Source organism: Gouania willdenowi, chromosome 24, assembly GCF_900634775.1.
Source record: "Gouania willdenowi chromosome 24, fGouWil2.1, whole genome shotgun sequence".
NCBI lineage: Eukaryota > Metazoa > Chordata > Actinopteri > Blenniiformes > Gobiesocidae > Gouania > Gouania willdenowi.
Window position 1 is genome coordinate 9,178,665 of NC_041066.1, and position 18,085 is coordinate 9,196,749.

Here is an 18,085-nt window from a genome sequence, read left to right on the forward strand (position 1 = left end):
AAAAATGATGATTATTTCTCATTGTGACCATACCTGCCTGTGATCTCATCAGATCTCGGAAGCTAAGCAAGGCCAAGCCTGGTTAATATTAGATAGGAGAACACTGAGAATGCCAGGTGTCACAGTGGGGTGTCATTTAGGAGTGTGACGATATCTTGATACGGCGATATATTGCGATATTTTTCCGCACGATTGATAATCAATATGCTCCCGCTAAGTATTGATTTTTAAGTTTTTTTTTTTTTTTTTTTTTGAAAACCTTTTCGGCACTAAAATGTGCTGGTAGGTCTTCACAGAAATTTTGTCACTGTTTTTTGAAGGAACCAATTTATTGTTTACTGGAATATTGCACTATAATGCTATTTTTTGTTTCCAGAAATCACTATTGGAGATACTTATTCGTTTACATTGGTATGTTGACACTTATTTACAGAAATGTTGCACTAAAATAGAGTCACTGTTCATAGGACACTTTTTCAATTTATTGTCTTTCAGGGATATGAAATAAAAATTGCATTTTTTAACTTAATCTTTTTATTTTCTTGTTATGTCATAGATTATTATAGATTGATTTGTGACCAATATATCGATAATCGCAGTATTGTCATATCGTGAGATAATTGTTATCGTGAGCTTTGTATCGCGTATCGTATGGTATCATGAGGTACCCAGAGGTTCCCACCCCTAGTGTCAATTACTCTAGTGGCATCTGTCATTGTATCCCGAAGCAAGACATTTCATCTACAATAGTAGCTTACCACCACTGTGTGTGGAGGAATTTTTTTTTATTTGTATCACGTTTAATTGCATCGGTAAGAATAATTGTCAGTTTGGATTTTGGATGGATTTTTGTAGGTTGGATAAAGGATGACAATTGTTAGTGGTTGTTTAGTTCATTCCCAAACAATTTCATACATCTGTTATTTTGTGTCATGGCAAAGACCCGCTTGTTTGTCAAACAGTAAGCTGCAATGGAACTGCTACTTTTGAATTAGGATTTGTTCCCATTGTGACAATATGAGTTGCAAAAAGACTATGAAATAAAGGTACTGAAAAATAAAACACAGACATGAAAAATTGCATTATTTTTTCATTAATTTTTTTAATTGTTTTTACACAGTGCTTTAAAGAGAGTTGTTACATTCTTAATATTAGTGGACAGTTAGCCACCCAATGTAGAATGATATAACAGTCATTATCATTTTGTCATAAATACTGTTGCTGTTGTCCATAGTCCCTCCAAGCATGGGTTCAGAGAAGATGGTAGAGTTTCATAAAGTTTTGTCTCGGTCTTTGAAGCTTCTCACTGAAGGAAGAACAATGGCAGGTCAATAACCAACATTTCATCTTTAACTTTGACGTAAACCTGATCTGTCTCTGGAATTTGCTGCAGGAAACCATAAACAGCATTGTTGAACTGCTCCAACATTTCCAAAACTGTGTCACAAGCACTATTGAAATCCTCAACGGTGAATGTTGGGAGCATGTCAATTACATCCTTAATGACTGAGACAAGTTTGCGATAGAAACTATTAATATAGGTGAACACTGACTCAAGATAATCTGATTTTACAGAGTCAACAAATTCCTGGGACTTGTCAACCATAGCCTTCACCAACTGGCCTATTTTCTCAAGCATTGTGTCAAGACTCTCCATTTTCTGGACAAAGTCTACCAGCTCATCAGAAACTGCTTTGAGAGTAGTTCTAACCTGCTCTATGATCTGAGCTCCAGTAATTGCATCACCAACTGGCATACGTACTTTGACACTGCTGAATTGCTCAACAAAAACAGTATAATAGACATCAACATTCTCAATGATCATTTTGATGGTTGACTCTAACATAGCTGCAATGCTGCTGGTCAGCTTCTTCAAGACTACGGGAAGAGTTGTCATCTCATCAGACCCTGGAAGTTTAAACTGGGTCTCCCTCAAAACCTTAATGGCAGCATCCAGAAGAGCCTGGACTGTTTTCTGATACTGGACAACAAAATCCCTGTAGAAAATTGACAGCTGGCTCATATGAACATCATAGTAATTTGGAACATTGTAGAGCTCAGTTATGAAAGAGGTTCTTAGTGTCTCAATGGTCTTTATGATCTGGTATTTGTCAGCAAATGCCGTCAATGAAGAGAAGATGGAGGGAACTCTCATCTTAAACTCAGAGAATAGTGTCTTTGTTGCCATCATGTTGTAGGTGATTTGAAGTCCCATCTTATCAGCATCTTTAGGAGATGATCGGAGGACCAGCATGTCAACATCAACTTCTGGAGCAGACTAGAATAGGACAAAATCAATACAATTAAAATTATTTATTTTTTTGTTTCAAGGTATATTTTTCCATTTTCGTTCCAAATATACTGTACTTACAGGATAACGGCCAAAAACTCTTGCACTCAATGGGAGTCTGCTATTGAATGTAAAGCCAAGGAAACCAGCTGATGGAATAGATACTGAGGCACTGATACCATCTCTCTGAGCAGCATAACGGAGGTTCACATCAGTAAATGTAGAGCTGGCAATGTCCACATTCATAGTGTGACGAGAAGAGCTAGAAAAAGGGACAATACCTTTATTAAATTAAATTCAATTAATGCGCTTTTTCCTGTAATTTATGGAAAATAACTTTTTCATATGATGATAAAATGTGCTAAATAAAAGTACTAAATATTACCTCAGAGCTTGGCTAATGATGTGGTTCATTTCCATCGTCAGGTCAGCATGTGTCAGGACAGCCTTGCTAATCACGGAGAGAGCTTCACTCTCAAAGTTGGCAGTTGAAGAAGCTTTTAAAAGAAAAAAAAAAAGATAGTTTGGACAAAAGTGACAAGCAAAAGATATGTATAAAATGTTGTCTATTTCCCTCCACTTACCATCCATGTCATATTCCAAGAAAACAAGAGGTGAGGTGGCAGAGGTTTTAAGATGACTTTGAAGACAGGAGCAATGCCGTCCAGCTCAGCTGCTGCGTTTGTAGTGTACAGTGGGCTGACAAACTTGGCATTAGTGGAAAATTTCTGCTTGGCACTTGTTATTTCAGCAATAGTCTTCTCAAAGACTGTGAAGTCACCCAGGTTGGTTGGTTGGGACATGTCAATCTCTATATCCACTGCCAAGGAAGAAAGAGGTGCAAAGTCGATAGTAGCCTGGGCAACATGCTTTCCGTTGGTGAAGAAGTTGAAGAAGTTAGCCTCGTTGTTACCAGTATATTTAAGCACTGCATAAACACGGCTTAGTGAGCCTTCAATAGCCAGGTTCTCGTTTACATCCATGCCAAAGATTTTGGTTGTGCCATGGTTGAGTTTTGCATCAGCAATGATTTTGGAAGTGGAACGCAGGCCATCCTTGTTCAGGTAGAAATTTGCCTCATTGTCCAGAATTCCTAAAAGCAGATAGTCTTCAAGCACTGTGCCATCAACATTTGCCCGAGTAGATGACTCCATGGAAATATAGTCAAATGCTCCTTCAAGCTTCAGACTGTGGTCTGTCTCTGCCTTTACAGCCGCATTGATCAAAGCACAGTTGAAGTCACCTTTCATCCTCAAAGTGGATACAACATTTGCCTTGGCCTTGGTGTCTGCAAATAGATTTTGATTTACTTCCAGGTTGAATACAGGCAGGACAATCTTTCCAACTGTGGATACAGATGCAGCAGTTTCGAAAGTCTCAGTGCTCAAACTGAAGGTGCTGTCATGAGTTCCCTCGATGTGACGATTTTCCAGGGACAGGGAATTGGCTAGTTTGACTCCTCTCTTGGTGGTTAGGCTGGTTGTGCCATCAAGTTTGGCAGTCAGACCTTCAAACACAGAGGCTGTGGTTGCCCCCAGGCGTAGGACAATGTCGTCGTCAGCAGTGAGTCCAGCATTGGCATTCAGATTAATGATGGTTGATTTGAAAGACATTTCTGTGGTCAGGCTACCCATTGAGGGAATCTCAATCAGACCCATTATATCAACAAGTGGCGCTGTTTGGCGTTTCTTGTAAACAATCTTGGCATTGGCATCAAAGTTCTGCTCAGTGGTGGGCAAAATGTTCTCTAATCCTGCTTGCTCATATAGATTCAAGTCAATTATAGCTGGAGTATGGAAGTCAACAAAAGGCAGATCAATTTCAGCAATACTGATGGGAAATTTCAGGAAGTCCAGGTTGGCCTCACTTTCCATAGCAGCAAAGATACCTGCCTCGTTTACATCATTGTTGATAGTGCAGTTGTAAAACATTTTGTTTTGGTTCATTTGAACCAAGGCTACAGTGTTTATCAGTTGGCTGTCAGGTTTGATGTTGGCCAAGTAATCATTCTGCAAATCAATCTTTGCAGACAAGGTTTCAAAGATGTTCACCTTGGCATTTCCTTTGTTCTGGAATTCAAAAAGGAACTCCACAGGATGGGCTAAGACATTGATCGAATTGGAAAGGACTCCACTGACTGGACCAATAAGTTCTGCATCATGGTTTGCTTTCAGTTCAACCTTCAGATCATTTAAGTTTGCATTTCCCGAGATCACAAAAACACTGTTCTTGATGATTGTTCCCTCTGCCTCATTGCGGATATCAAACTTGATGTAGGTAAATGGGACAAGTTCAGCATTAACAAGCTGTTTCATCTTCAAGAAGGAGTCTGTGTCACCAGTGAAAGTCAGGGTGACACTTCTGGGGTTGAGTGACATTTGGAACTTGCTATTGTGATTATCATGGTACTCATTCATCTTCACATCGGCTGCGTTCTCACCCGTGATATTGAGGGTCAAACCATCCTGGCGAAGGACAGTCTTTTGGGTTACACTGGACTCAGCTTTGATATTGAACACTGGCAGGTCCAGTACCTCAGTGAAAGAAGTATCAAGAGAGGCAGACATTCCTCCTTCCATTGCAATAAAAGCTGTGTTCATGAAGTTGGCAGTGTATGGTTTAGTGTCAACTTTAAGCGTTGTCTTTGCTTGGGCCTGAGCAGAAAGGCCATATAGAGTTACAGATGCCTGATGTTCAACACCAAGAATTTCATGGCTGATCTTCAGAGTCTCAGCTAAAACCACACGTTTCCATTTTGGGACTGCAATGCGAGCAGAGGTCTCCAATTTGTAATTGAGCACTTCCTGACTTGGCGATGTGCCCTGGGAGGTGAAGAATCCAGTGAACTGAGGTGTCATTTCACTCTCAGTTGTGTTTTTAAACTCAGCTGATGTCTTCATTGTGTAGATGGGTGTAATGAATCTGATTTCTCCATAGAGTTTGCCAAATGCTGGAATCATGATCTCTCTTGGAATTGTGGGAACCTTGATCTCAGGATGCTCAATAACTTTCAAATACTTTTCCACTGGAATTGTAGGGATATCAGGAAATGAGATCTCCGAAAGAACAATTTCAGGGAAGGTTATTTCAGGGAAGGAAGGTATGTAATTCAGTGTCATCTCTCCAAACAAAGCATCCACATCAGGAAATGGCATTTCAAAGTTCAAAATGAATTCAAGGAGGGCAAAGATTCTCTTCTGGATGTCATCAAAGGAAATTGTGGTTGCTTTCACATGATAGAAACCCAAAATGGTGAATTCTGGGATGTCGACCTGGTTTGGGATTTCCAACTCATTCAGTGCGTTCATGTTGACAGCCATTGAAGGCACAACAAGGTCTGTGAAGGGAATAGTGAAGGAAGGCGTGGCAATTTCAATTTTTTTAATTTCATCGCGGAGTCCTCGAATGATCTGTTTAATTTCATTAAAGAATTTTTGGTTTGAAACAGTATTTTTAACTATATAAATAGCAGTGGCAAATATATCAGCAATGGTCCCCACTAGCCTTCTGTAGTGTTCGCTTAAAAAGTCCAGGAAGGGGGTAATCTCAGCTTTGAGATCCAGATTTGTGATTCTTTCATTTACAAACCCAGCAACTGTCTTTAGGTTGTCAATCACAACATGGTCAAAAATGTCCTTTACAGATTTGATTGTTTCTGCAATTTTGATTTCCCGAAGGCGCTCAATGAAGCTGCGTGCTGTGGATAACAGTGCATTGATAAAGTTCCGAGTTGCTTCAACTTTCTGAGGAATTTCAAAAGCTGTGAGCATCTCATTCAAACGATGAACAAGACTATCAATGATGTTATTGACACCTTGTACTAAATCATTATATTCCAAAGACTTCAGTGTTTCAACAGCGTTCTCAAGAAGCATGTTTGTGTGGTCAATTATTTCCCAGACCTCAGTGGCTTTCAAGTAGTTGATAGTGTTCTGGTAAATTTGCACCAATTTAGATGGAATGTCTTGGTCCTTCACCATCTTGACAACAGCACTTATGGTTTCCTCAATTTCTAAATTCTTGATGAGCTCCCCGGCCTTTTCAAACAGGGCTTGAACCTTCTGTTCAAGCTCAAACTTTGCAATGAGCTCCCTCATCTTGGCAGAAAGGGTGTTGATCTTTCCAACAATGTCAAGGTCCTGAATTATTGCCTTAATTGAATCCATCCACTCACTGAACATTTCTGTGGGAATGTAACTCAATAAATACTTAACTTGACGTTTAAAGTTGAATGATAAAATAAACCTCTTCAGCTCAGAAACAAATTCTACCATGTCAAAGGACTCAATTTTTTCCTTGATTATCTTCATGATTACTTGTAGTGACTCCTTGATCTCGTACTTGGCTTCAAGATCATTTAAGAATGCAATGCTAGTGCCCTTTACTTTCTCCAGATCAATCTTAGTAATCATCTCTTTAAGAGTATCGATCATGTTAATAGCCATAGTTTTGATGTCATACTCCTCTGTGATGGTATTCATCAGTTCTTGAATCTTCAGAGCAATGGTCTCAGGTAGTGTGCTGCTTGCAATAGCTTCCTGCACAAAATCAGCAAATTTTACAATGTAAACAGTGAGATCAGCTAAAACTTCCTCAACTGTTACTTTCAGATTGCTCAAAGCAGATTCCACGTCATCCATGGTGATGGCATAGTTTTGGGTAAAATCACTATAATACTGCTTAAGCTGAACAACTTTCTCTTCAAGATTCATTTGGGCAACAATGTCACTTACATACTGTGGAAGAGCTTCAATTTTAATTCTAATCTCCTCATTGTTGATGTACTCTTGCATTGTCTCTGCCACATTTACAATGAAGTTCTTGATGCCCTCCAAAACATATGGGAGATGTTCAATCAGAGGAAGCTGAATTATGTGACTATCAGTGCTCTTGTCATACTTCAGGAAGCTTGAAATAGTGTATTCCTGGTTCTCGTCGGACTCTGTGTTCAGAATATTTGTAAGGATAGTGCCAGATGCTTCAATTCCAACTCTCTCGGCGTTGTTGTAGATAGCAAATTCCTGATTGATAACATGATCATCTCATCTTTGACTTTGTTCTGAAGGTACTTGCTTGCTCATCTACAGACATGGTGGTTTCCATTTGTTGTCAAAGGTGGTTTCAAGTGAAAAGCCACTATCCAGCTGCTGGTTTAATGATGCCTCTGTATTCATGGGAGCTGGCCAAAGCAAGAGGTTTTGCCCTTAAGAGGAACTTGCCAAAAGCTGTGCACTGTGCTTGCCGTACATGGTCACAATCTCCGTCAGCATTGAAGGTCGCACCAAGGTTGAAATCAAAAGGAACAACATTGCAACGAATGTTATGATCATAGCGCACCGGCTGGGAGTTAAAGCGAGCATCATTGTCAATCCTGGCAGCAAGGCCGTTGATTTCAACCTCTGTGTTCTGGTTCATGTGAGTGCCAAAGAGCTTTCCAGTGGTGCTGCATTTTGCATTAGCAATCATATCAGCATAGCTGACCTGATACATGTGCTTTAACTCTTCCTCATTGAAAATGGCTTTCATGCTGCCAGTCAAGTCCATCTTGTATAGCTCCGCCTGCAGCTGAGCCTCATTGATGAAGTCACCACCCAGAAGCTTAAGGTTGTTTTTCACACTTGCAGAAGCAGTGTAGGGTTTCAAGTCAGCAGTGATGTCATGAGTGTAGGAGGCATAAGCACCTACTGTGGCCTCAGCCTTTGTGTTGAATTCCAAGCTGGATAGTGTAATCATCATTGTGTTGGTGTTATCAATAGCCATATTACTCAGTGCAGCCTTGTTGCTGATGGACAAGAGGTTGCCTTTGTACCATCAAGTCCAGCGGAGAAGGTGTTTTCCAAGGACAGTGGGCTCTGGATGGTGGTTGTTCCACTTGTGGCGAAACCATCTTTTTTCAATGTAAGAGCAGCCTTGTGAATAGCCTCATTCTCCAGAAGTTTCACATTGGCATCGCTGTTTACAGCCAAACCACTGGCATCAAGAGAAGCAGTCAGCAGAGAGTAAATACGGTTTCAGAGTGGTCAGCATTTGTCTCCATTCTTACAATGATTTCACCAAGGATAGCAGAGGCTTCTGCCTGATTATGGATCTTTAGACCAAGAGCAAAAGCATTGGCATCACTTTTCAAAGACAGCTTTCTGTCCTTGAAGGAAAGCTCAGCTGCATGAGTGAAGATGTCTTCAAAGGCATTTGTGTTGGACACAAGGAAATGTTCGCCATTGACGAAGGTTGCAGCAATTGTGTTGCGAGCCTTAAGAACAGTGGTATCAAACTGAATGTTAGAATCAATCTTGGCTTCTGGCTTAAAGGGGAAGATAGTGAATGTCTGGCGAGAACTGGTCTTTCCATAAATGGGTCCAGCCTCGATACTTCCTTCAAAGCTGTAGTCACCAGAAAGTTCCTCAGTGTTGATTCCAGTCATACCAGTGAGATCTAAGACAAGACGAAGACCCAGTGGACTTGTGGCTTCCACCTTGCTGCTTGATTTCAAACTGAGTTGTCTGTGATGGAGGCATCCTCATTGATGCTGATGCTGGGCTTCAATTAATTTGTGAGCCAATGAGCTTTTCAGTTCAGCCTTGATTGCTTCTGTGAGGTCCACCATTGCAAGCCCTAAATACAAGACAACAAAACACAGTCGCTGAAATAAAATCAAAGTTTACCACAATTTCTTACATATACTTTGTTTAAGAGCCTTGTTTCGTACGTCTCAACTGATGTACTTTTCATTAAATCAAATTAAATTATGTAATGTTTAGGATCAATAGCATAGCTATAATAATGTATTGAATGTAATTTACCTTCCATCTTCATTGAGAGGATGTCAATAGGAGAAGTTCCTTTCACATCAAATTTTGCTGAGTAGCGTGGCTCTTCAATTAAATCTTTGCCAAATGTCATTGACGACTCCATGTCATACAAGTTGCTTTAATTTCAGCTGAAACTTCAGCTTTGCCAAAATAAGGGAAAGCAAAAGTGAACTTCTCAGGAATGACAAAGTCTGGAATAGGAACCTCCATAGAGACAATCTCGACCCCAAAGTTGGGCATAGAAACATGGGGTGTGCTTAAAGCTGGAGGGAAGTTAAGTTCCTCAGGAGACTTTCCTCCAAGGGGGACAGGAATGACAATGGTGAAATGTTCATTGTTGAAGTAGTACACAGCCTTTGTGTCCCTGTAAAAACAGATTTTTTTAATTTTTTTAATTTTCTTGCCGTTCCTAATATAAAGGTTAAAATAGTATGTATTTCAGGTATAGCTCATTAAGATATAGCATTTCATTTTTGAGGGGTCCATAGAAATAAAACAAACAAAACCATGGTCATCAAAAGTATTGCAGTACTGGTTTTGAGTTTTTTGTTACTTACACATTCAGGAAAAGCTTCTCAGGCAGTGAAATTTCAGGCATCTCAGGGACTCTAAAGTTCTGGATGTAGGGGAAGTCTGCACCATACTTTTCTATGTAGTTGTTAATTGCCTAAATGAGGAGTAACAGTGTTTATTGACATTGATGGTAGAGGAAAGTGGCAGATTCAAAGCCTGTTTAATGAATGTGTTATACCTCTACAAATCGACTGAGGATCTGACGAGCCTTCATGTCTGTGTCTCCAATTGGCATGTCAAGAAGATCATTGCTGTACTTCTCAATCATATCAGCATGTGGAAGGATGTTCAAAATCTCAGATGACACATCAGACTTTATTTCAAATTCAATCTTGCTGGCATCTAAAGATAGAAAAGGATTTTAGTCTTCTCAATGAATTTAAAAATATCTAAGCATAACTGCTTTTTTTTTTTTTTTTTTTGAAATCGTATCATACCATATTTAACTTCAAATTTCTGCTCGGATGTGGTTTCCAGGAATTTGATGTCAGTTTTGAGCTCCAGCTCGAGTTGCTCCTCACGTTTCATGTTGGCTGTCACGGTGGCATCAGCATTGATTGAGGGGATCAAAAGTTGAACTTGCAGCATCCCTTCCTTCATCTCTTTGAGACTAATAAAGAGTGCTAGTGTTTAGAGGGCTTTGAGATGTAAAAAGAACTTACATGTTATTTCACTGGAGTGTCATAGTACTTACTTAGCACGACCAACCAGGGAAAGCTGAGGGATGTTCTTGTTGATGAAATCCAGAGAGATAGAGTGGGTTCCTTTGCCTTTAGTGTTTCCATCAACAACACCCAGCCTCATTCCAGCCTCCAAATCATAATCAGGGATCTGAATGTCGGCTGTGACAACATTCTTTCTTCTGTTGTAATTCAGAATCACTCTGGCTTCAGTTGGCTCAGCACCTGATAAACCAATACCTTTAAACTCTATGGTTTTCTCTTTGTAGAGCTTTTAAAAAGTGATTGAAAACAGAGAGATGTTATTTACCCTCAGCCCGAAGAGCAAACTTCAGAGAGTCAACCTTCTGCCTGCCTTCCTCTCCCATCTTCAATACTTCATAAGAAACAGTAGCTGTGTACTCTGTGACATCACCAGTTGGGTGGAGCTCCACAACAAATCTGCACAGTTTTTTTTTTATAAAGGTGTTAATTGGTCCCATATTTTTAGTTCAAAAGCTGAATTTGGATAATAGTTTAATGGTAAACTCACTTGCTGTCCCCAGTAAAGGGGAAGTAAGGGGAGGTCTCCTGACCATCCACGTACTGCAAAGCAGTGCAGTATTTCATACCAGCAAAGACGGGCGTGCACTCGCTAACATCAACCTTGTCCATCAACATAGATGGAAGGGTCTTCACCTCTGATCCAGTTATTGCCACCAAGTTGTTTCTAAAGAGAAATGTATATTATTTTATAAATCTTACCATTTCTTGTTTCATGTGACCGTATTTTGGTCTAACAAAAGAAAATTTACAGAAAGTATAAACAAACATTTATGCTCCTTTTCATTTTGTCATTACTGCTCTTGATAGATCTGGACTTGACTTACGTCATTTTGATGAGCTTTGTTGGACTTGTAGGAGCAGGGATGGTCAGCTTGATGTTGTCACGAGCTGTGGAGATCTCAGCTCTGATTCCACTCTCATGGAAAAGGTTGGTGTGCATTTCCAGTCCAGAGTTAACATATTCAGGGAAGTGGGAGCCGACTCGAGTAACAAACTCAATGCCAGCAGATGGCATGAAAGTTACTTTGCTCTGTGTAGATTTAGAGAACATTGTTAGTTCTTATGTTTTTAAAAGGTGAGCCTTTCATAGGTTTCAAGCACATTTTTGAATGCGTTACCATATCACGGGCAATCTGAAGTCCACCCTTAAGACCAGGGGTGAAGGTACCAGACAATGCAATCTTCAGAGGCACACCAGTCATAGTGGGCAAGAAGAATTCATTATCCATGAAGATGTAGTGAGCAAAAATGGTGTTGTCAGCCTTTGTCATGAGTGCCTTCATTACCTGTAGAAAAAGTATCACATAGTGTTAAAAAGAAAATCATATTAAACGCAACATGTAACGCACTGCTTTCTAGTTTGAAAAACTCAAAAGTATTACTCACATCAGTTGGGAACATCTTGATCATGCTGTCAATCATCATGACAGTAGAGTAGGCCATCTTTTCCATCTCGTTGGTCTTCAGATATCCAAGCTCATTTCCAAAAAGCTTCATATAAATCATGGCTTCTGGAGACTGTGAGTTCTTAAGTTCATGGACCAGTTTGTTGAGGTTGCGTCCGATGTCTCTCATTAGGTTCATGGAGGCCTGAATACAAAAGTGCAATATAAATAGTTACTGTTTTTAAGCTATGAGATTAAATGAAGAAAACCCAATGAGCAATTGCATCAATCCTGTCACACAAAGTAACCTTTCTTGAAGATGATTTAGAAAATATTTTAGGTGTTTGTCAGACTGAGTTTTACCTCTCTTTTCATCCTGTTCCTCTTGAGAGCAGGCATGGCAATATACATCATCTCACTGACTGACTGTGGCATGTTGTCTGAGACAAAGTACATGGTCTTTAGGGCAGTGTCAGGGAAGAATCCATTCTCTCCAAACAGAGCATCAACTGTTGGCTCAAAGCCTTCGCCCTCCATGCCAATCTGCAAAGAAGATAATTGGAAATACAAATTTAACCCCTTTCATTAACACACAGTCGAGTAATAATAGGCCAGATTTTTTACCTCCACCATGTCGACGTCAAAGCCAAAGGCCTTCAGAGTCATGTCAAGCATTGCCTCCTTGGGCAGGTAGCTGCTACCCTCAAAGATCATGTTGCCCTCCAAAGATCCAATCTTGTAGTTGCGAGAAAATTTGGTTGGATTCATAATGGGTCCAATCTCATTACCCTGGAGGGCATCAAGGATCTTCTGTTTCAGTCTGCAGAAGGAAAGAAAAAGTCAAGTAAGACTGATGGTTATCAAGATGATTTAGGACAACGCTGATTTTTCTTACTCCTGGGTCTCAGGCACAGATGAGGTCAAAATGTTGGAAAGGTGAGAGATGATAAAGCTCTTGACTTGTGTGTCCTCCTCAAGTGGCAAAGCATTTGCCAGCTGTGTCAGTTCACTGGGCAGGGGATCTTTCATCAACACCAAATATGCAGCAATGCGTTTTTGCACAGGGCTGGTGCCATCCAAAAGAACCTGCATTAAAACCTCTCTGACCTATGAAAGAGACATGAAAGTTCAAGGTTTTTCAGGAAGCAGTGCTTGAACCGAGGTAGTTTACCACGTAGAGATATTTAAGCATATAGTGTGTTTTACTTGCCTCTTCTGTGGCTGGAGTCAGTCTGAACACCTGGATAGCAGCTTGCTGCACAGCCAGTGAAGCTGTGGGTTGGTTCACACACTGCATCACAGCGCCTCTAAGAGCCGGACCAGCAGATACTACAGCTGGAGCCATGTTTCCAATAACCTAGGTTGACAAGATCATGATATTTTTTCTCTTAAAAAATGTAAGTACAGTACATTCTTCTTTTGTAATTAATAGTATTATATTACAATAGTGTTTGTAGCTACTTCAGCAACGATTTTACTTATTTCATGCTTTGAGAAAGAAACCTACCCTCAATGTCAGGAAAGTCTCATCTTTGTCTCCAGAGCAGTCACCCAACTTGGCCGCCATAAATTCAGCAACAGAATAAATCTCAGGAATCAGTTTTCCTTCAGCTTTGTAAAACCTGGTGAAGATAGATCATATGTTAATTTAGTGATATTATGCTTTAAACAAAACACTCTCCTGTCAAAATAATTCATTTCTAATACTTCTAAGAAAATTCCATACCTCTTAACAACGTTGCTTAGGGCATACATGATTGGCTTGCTGGACTTGTATTTTGCCATCTGGAGCATGTCATTGATCAGAAGTTCAGATGGATTGGACATGAGTCCCAAAGCAAACACAGACGCGTCAACCTCAAAGGAGTCGCTGTCAAAGCTTCTCAGTATCTGCATGATGGCACTGCTGCACTGGGGGGTTCCGCACTGGGCCAGAACTTGGTAGGTCAAGACACGGGACACCTCAAGAGCCTCAGGGATGGCAGGACTCAGAGTTTCAGTCTTCATTCCACGAACCATGGAAACAAGCCTCTGGAAGAGATGGGCCCTCTTCTCACCATCGGTTTCGGGCAGAGTGGCCAGTTCTCTGAGAAGGCTCAGAGCTGCATCCTTATCCTGGACAGCACTCTTGTCCTCAACTTTCTCCATGTGGAGACCCTTGACAATGTCACCTTGAAGTACAGAAAATAGTAGTTTTAACTTCCATTTACAATTTTGACCATATATTAATATAAACAAATGAAGTATTGGACTCACTGTGATCAAACACTCTGTCATTATGAGTGGTCACCTCCACCAAGGTAAGCTCCTGTTTTCCAATGTTGGTAACTCCATATTCTCCTCTGTTAAAAGGAAATTAATTATTGAAATGTGACTTACCTTTTTAATGATACACGTTAACATATGATGTCCACTACATTCAATATTAGGCTTACTTGTGGGAGAATGGAATAAGGATGTGTTTCTCAGTGCAGGATCCAGATGTCATGTGCTTTTTCTCATTGTCAAATTTGTAGTTGCAGGACTGGGAACTTCTGACCAACTGAGCAAGAGGATAGTTCTGAGAAAAGAGATACAGCATTGGTAGGGAATATTTAGGTAAATTAGGGTTTTTAAATTTAAAAACAAACAAGAAACATTGCATTTTGGTGGTAATTTTGAATATCTGGGGGCATTTTGATCGAATCTATACTAATCAGAGATTTTAAAAAAAAAAAAATGCTCAAATCACAAAAACTGCTCCTGACGACAATTAAAGGTTTAAAATTGATGAATTTTGAGTCTTGGTTTCATTCATTTGAACAATCTTTCATTGTTTGTGGGGCTTACCATGCCAGAGATGAGAGCCAGAGGGCTGGTGTAATCTTTCATCGGGTAAAACTTGTCACATCTCGACAGATCTCTTTTCAGGCTGATGTCTGTTGCAATGTCCTCTCTGCTATTAATGGTGTAGTACGTCTTGCACTTGCCATGGATTGTAGGCTAAAACAAACAAATCAAAGATGTTTAGAAAAAATGACACTAAGTCACTTTAAAAAAAAAATGGATGTTGTCTTTAGACGTGTGTCCTTTTTTTTTACCATGATCTTGTTCTTCTCTTCTTCCACCAGAGGCACAGCCAGAGCTGAGATGATTCCTCTCTTGAAGTTCAAGATGTTTGTGCTCTCACCATCCTCAGGGTACAGCTTAACGTCATACACACCCTCAACCACAACCTTCAGAGGGTATCTAAAACAAAATATAAGATAATTAAACTTGATAAGAGTGCTCTAGTTGATATATGTCCTTTATCTCAGAGGTGTTTAATGACTGTTGTACCTTTCCATTTCAGCAGCAAAGGCATCAGAGTTTGGTGCGGGACCAAACACAGGGTTACCCTCTGCGTCCATGTCAACCACCTCACTCAGCAAGCAGCCAGTGGTCCGGATGATGAAGCTACAAGACTGTGGTACTTCAATTTCAACCTGTGAGAGGTAAAAATATAGGTTTTGTTCATCTTTACTCTGAGATATGACTTGTCCTATCAATGAAAATCAATCATGAGGACTATTTTCGACCTTGCAAGAAGCCTTGGGTCCGTTTTTGAGCTGTGAGGCGCCATTGATGCCATTCAGAGATTCAGCTTCATATTGGTATTCATACTTGTGCAGGGTCTTATACCTTTGAGCCACTAAAAGAAATGTGATCAAAAAGATGAAAATTAAAATCTCACAACAGATCTTGAAAGTGTAAAAACTGCTTAAGACAACATAAAGAAATTAATTATACAAAGTAAAATCACTCAGAACTTACACAGACAGGTGGGATGATCTTCTTCTTGGGCCACTGTAAGGAAAGAACAATAATGTTAAAATGCAAACAAAAATCTGCATTGTCTGCTAAACTATATATAACTCAACTAATACCATATTGACTGGCTAAGTTGCTTTTATTGTCATGAGATGTATGAAAAAATGAAAGAAAATGTTTCTCTGCCATCAGTTTCTAACATGCTTTAGTGGGGAATATCAGAATACCCAAGTGAGCAAAAGGGGAAATACAGAATAACTCCTTAAGAGTGTAATCCCAATACCATAGCCCAAAGAAATGATCAACAAAGAATAAAAGCAGAAGATCCATATAATACATAAATGTATAAGGGTTTTAAGAACTACTTACAAGTTAAGGCCATTGTGCTGAGGAGCAGCAATAGGCAGAGCTTTGAGTCCCCCATGATGGGTTCGTTGAAGCTCGCGTTCTTGATGTTGGCGAGTACTCAGATGAGACTGATTTCCTAGTGTCAGTTCGAGGCTTTTATACTGTTCGCAGACTCTGTCAGAGAACTGGGAGGTACATACAGTGCTTTGAGCGCTCAAAGTCCAACTTACCCTCCTGTGTGGAGGGACAAAGGCAAAAGGTTTGAAGATACATGCAGATCAAAGCGCATGCTTACAAAACTGACCAAATGTGTTCATGAATGTTCCTCTTCCAACGATTATTGAAATACAACTTTTAAGATATGACTAGGATTTATGCAACTAAAATATAAATCACTTTTTTTTAATCATTTTTTACATTTTTGTGGTTGTAGTATCAGTCTGCCTTGTCCATATAGAAAAGCAATGACTATATCTAATCTCTTTATAAGAGGCGTCATTTGATTTACTTTCAATTCTAGAGGTAAATTCTTTCAACATGAAACAAACACATTTCTTTTGCAAAAGTTGCTGCTGCTGTTGTATTAAGATGTCACTCCTTGAAGGTCACTGGCCAACAGCATGAGCTTAATTCAGGCCACTGACAGATACTCATTGTTTCCCATTTGGCACCATTATGGAGTGATTTCAGCATGCTCCAAACACAAAGCTAAACGTTTGTTCTTCTTAATAACCAAAGTTTCACTGCAAAACATTCTAAATTTGAAATAGAAATAAAGCTTTAAAAGCTAAGTTTAGTTTTTATTCATTTACACTTTTATTCAAATGGTAAATAGTAAAGAAAATGTTTTTAAAAAAAATTGTCAGCAAAATCTAAACTTTTTGAGTTTTTTTTGTCAGTGTATTACATGACAAACATGTGATTAAACCCTGGAACAGTAACAAACTTTAAAAACAAAAGCACAGATTGAAAAATAAATTTCACAAATCACATTTAAGAAGTGTTTTAGTCTCATAGTGTTGGTACTTACAGGACAGGACCTTGCAATAGTACGACTCTTCTTGCTCTGCTTCCACGTCCCGAAGCGAAAACATTTACCAAACTTTAAATCAGGGCAGGGGGTGAACTTTGTTCCTCAAAGATTCAATGGTTGATGAAAATGTTTGTTTGAGGGAGATTCCAGGGGATTTTATATGATGGCAAACGTAAGTAGGTAAAAAGGATTAATTCCATCCGTGAACAACCACTTTTAGTCTCAGCTTTGTAGATCAAACTTCAGTTTGTCACTAATTGATAGATATTGCATTCACCATTTTTCATTTCTTATTTACTCTGAATTGTGTCTGAGTATTGGGTAATGAGCTGTTGCAACATGATATAGTCAATATTTCAATGATTTTTTTAAAGCAAGGCAGCAGCAGTATTTGCACTACGAATGCCAAAGAAAATGGTGTCAAGGAAAAAGTCCAAAGGGAGCCTCTCACCCATCAGGCGTTTGGGGGATAGTTGGTTAATTTCATTTCATTTCACAATAGATAGTGTTTTGATGTAAATTATAATTTAAAAGAACAAATTGTCCTGAGTCAGACATTTGTAACTTTAAGCTGACATGATCATTCTCTTCGAACTAACGTTGCCCCTTTCGAGAGAAGTTGACAAGATAATTCTGCGAGCCGTTAGGGTGCTAGCTGGGACATTTCCCCACTGACGTTAAACTGTCCTTTGTGCCAGAAGATGGTAGTCTCATGAGGTTTACCATTTGAGAGTGGCGTGGGGGCGGTGTCTCAGATATGGGAAGGATGTAATTTGGGACGCATCATCAGTAGGGTTCCTTTAAATCAGGGGTTGTTTTGGCTTTCTTAACACTTGACACCCTCATAAGGTGGCCAGCTACAGGGTTATCAAGCCTGAGCTTATGTCTTCTAACTGTTTCCCACTCTCTCCTATGTGCTGGACAGTAGATCAGCAAACAAATGCTCGCCAGATATCTACTCAGCCAAAAAGAGACATTTGCCTACCAACAGGGGTGGACTGGTCATTTGTATACCGGACATCGTCCCGGTGGGCCATCAACCCAAAGGGGGCTGGTCCGGTCTGCTACGGTTAAGTTTTTGTTTTTTTGACGAGCGAGTGGAGGCAGACATGGTAACAGGTGGCCAAAAAAGG

The 18,085-nt window shown here is 39.8% G+C and overlaps 1 protein-coding gene across 1 annotated transcript; it reads right to left on the bottom strand.

Moving 5' to 3' along the window:
- Positions 1-1,073: 1,073 nt before the first annotated feature.
- Positions 1,074-16,065, bottom strand: LOC114458120 (apolipoprotein B-100). Its single transcript, XM_074783797.1, is given in 35 exon segments — positions 1,074-2,278; positions 2,372-2,552; positions 2,676-2,787; positions 2,875-2,928; positions 2,931-7,332; positions 7,334-7,395; positions 7,398-7,452; positions 7,454-8,083; positions 8,086-8,303; positions 8,306-8,902; positions 9,091-9,216; positions 9,219-9,463; positions 9,657-9,766; positions 9,851-10,014; positions 10,110-10,282; positions 10,367-10,577; positions 10,663-10,793; positions 10,885-11,061; positions 11,222-11,427; positions 11,516-11,683; positions 11,784-11,987; positions 12,146-12,325; positions 12,407-12,602; positions 12,678-12,889; positions 12,993-13,139; positions 13,290-13,404; positions 13,509-13,953; positions 14,039-14,124; positions 14,218-14,342; positions 14,612-14,764; positions 14,863-15,010; positions 15,101-15,246; positions 15,340-15,452; positions 15,575-15,607; positions 15,941-16,065. Coding segments are annotated over 35 exon segments (11,355 nt in total). The 5' UTR covers positions 15,996-16,065; the 3' UTR covers positions 1,074-1,303.
- Positions 16,066-18,085: the final 2,020 nt, after the last annotated feature.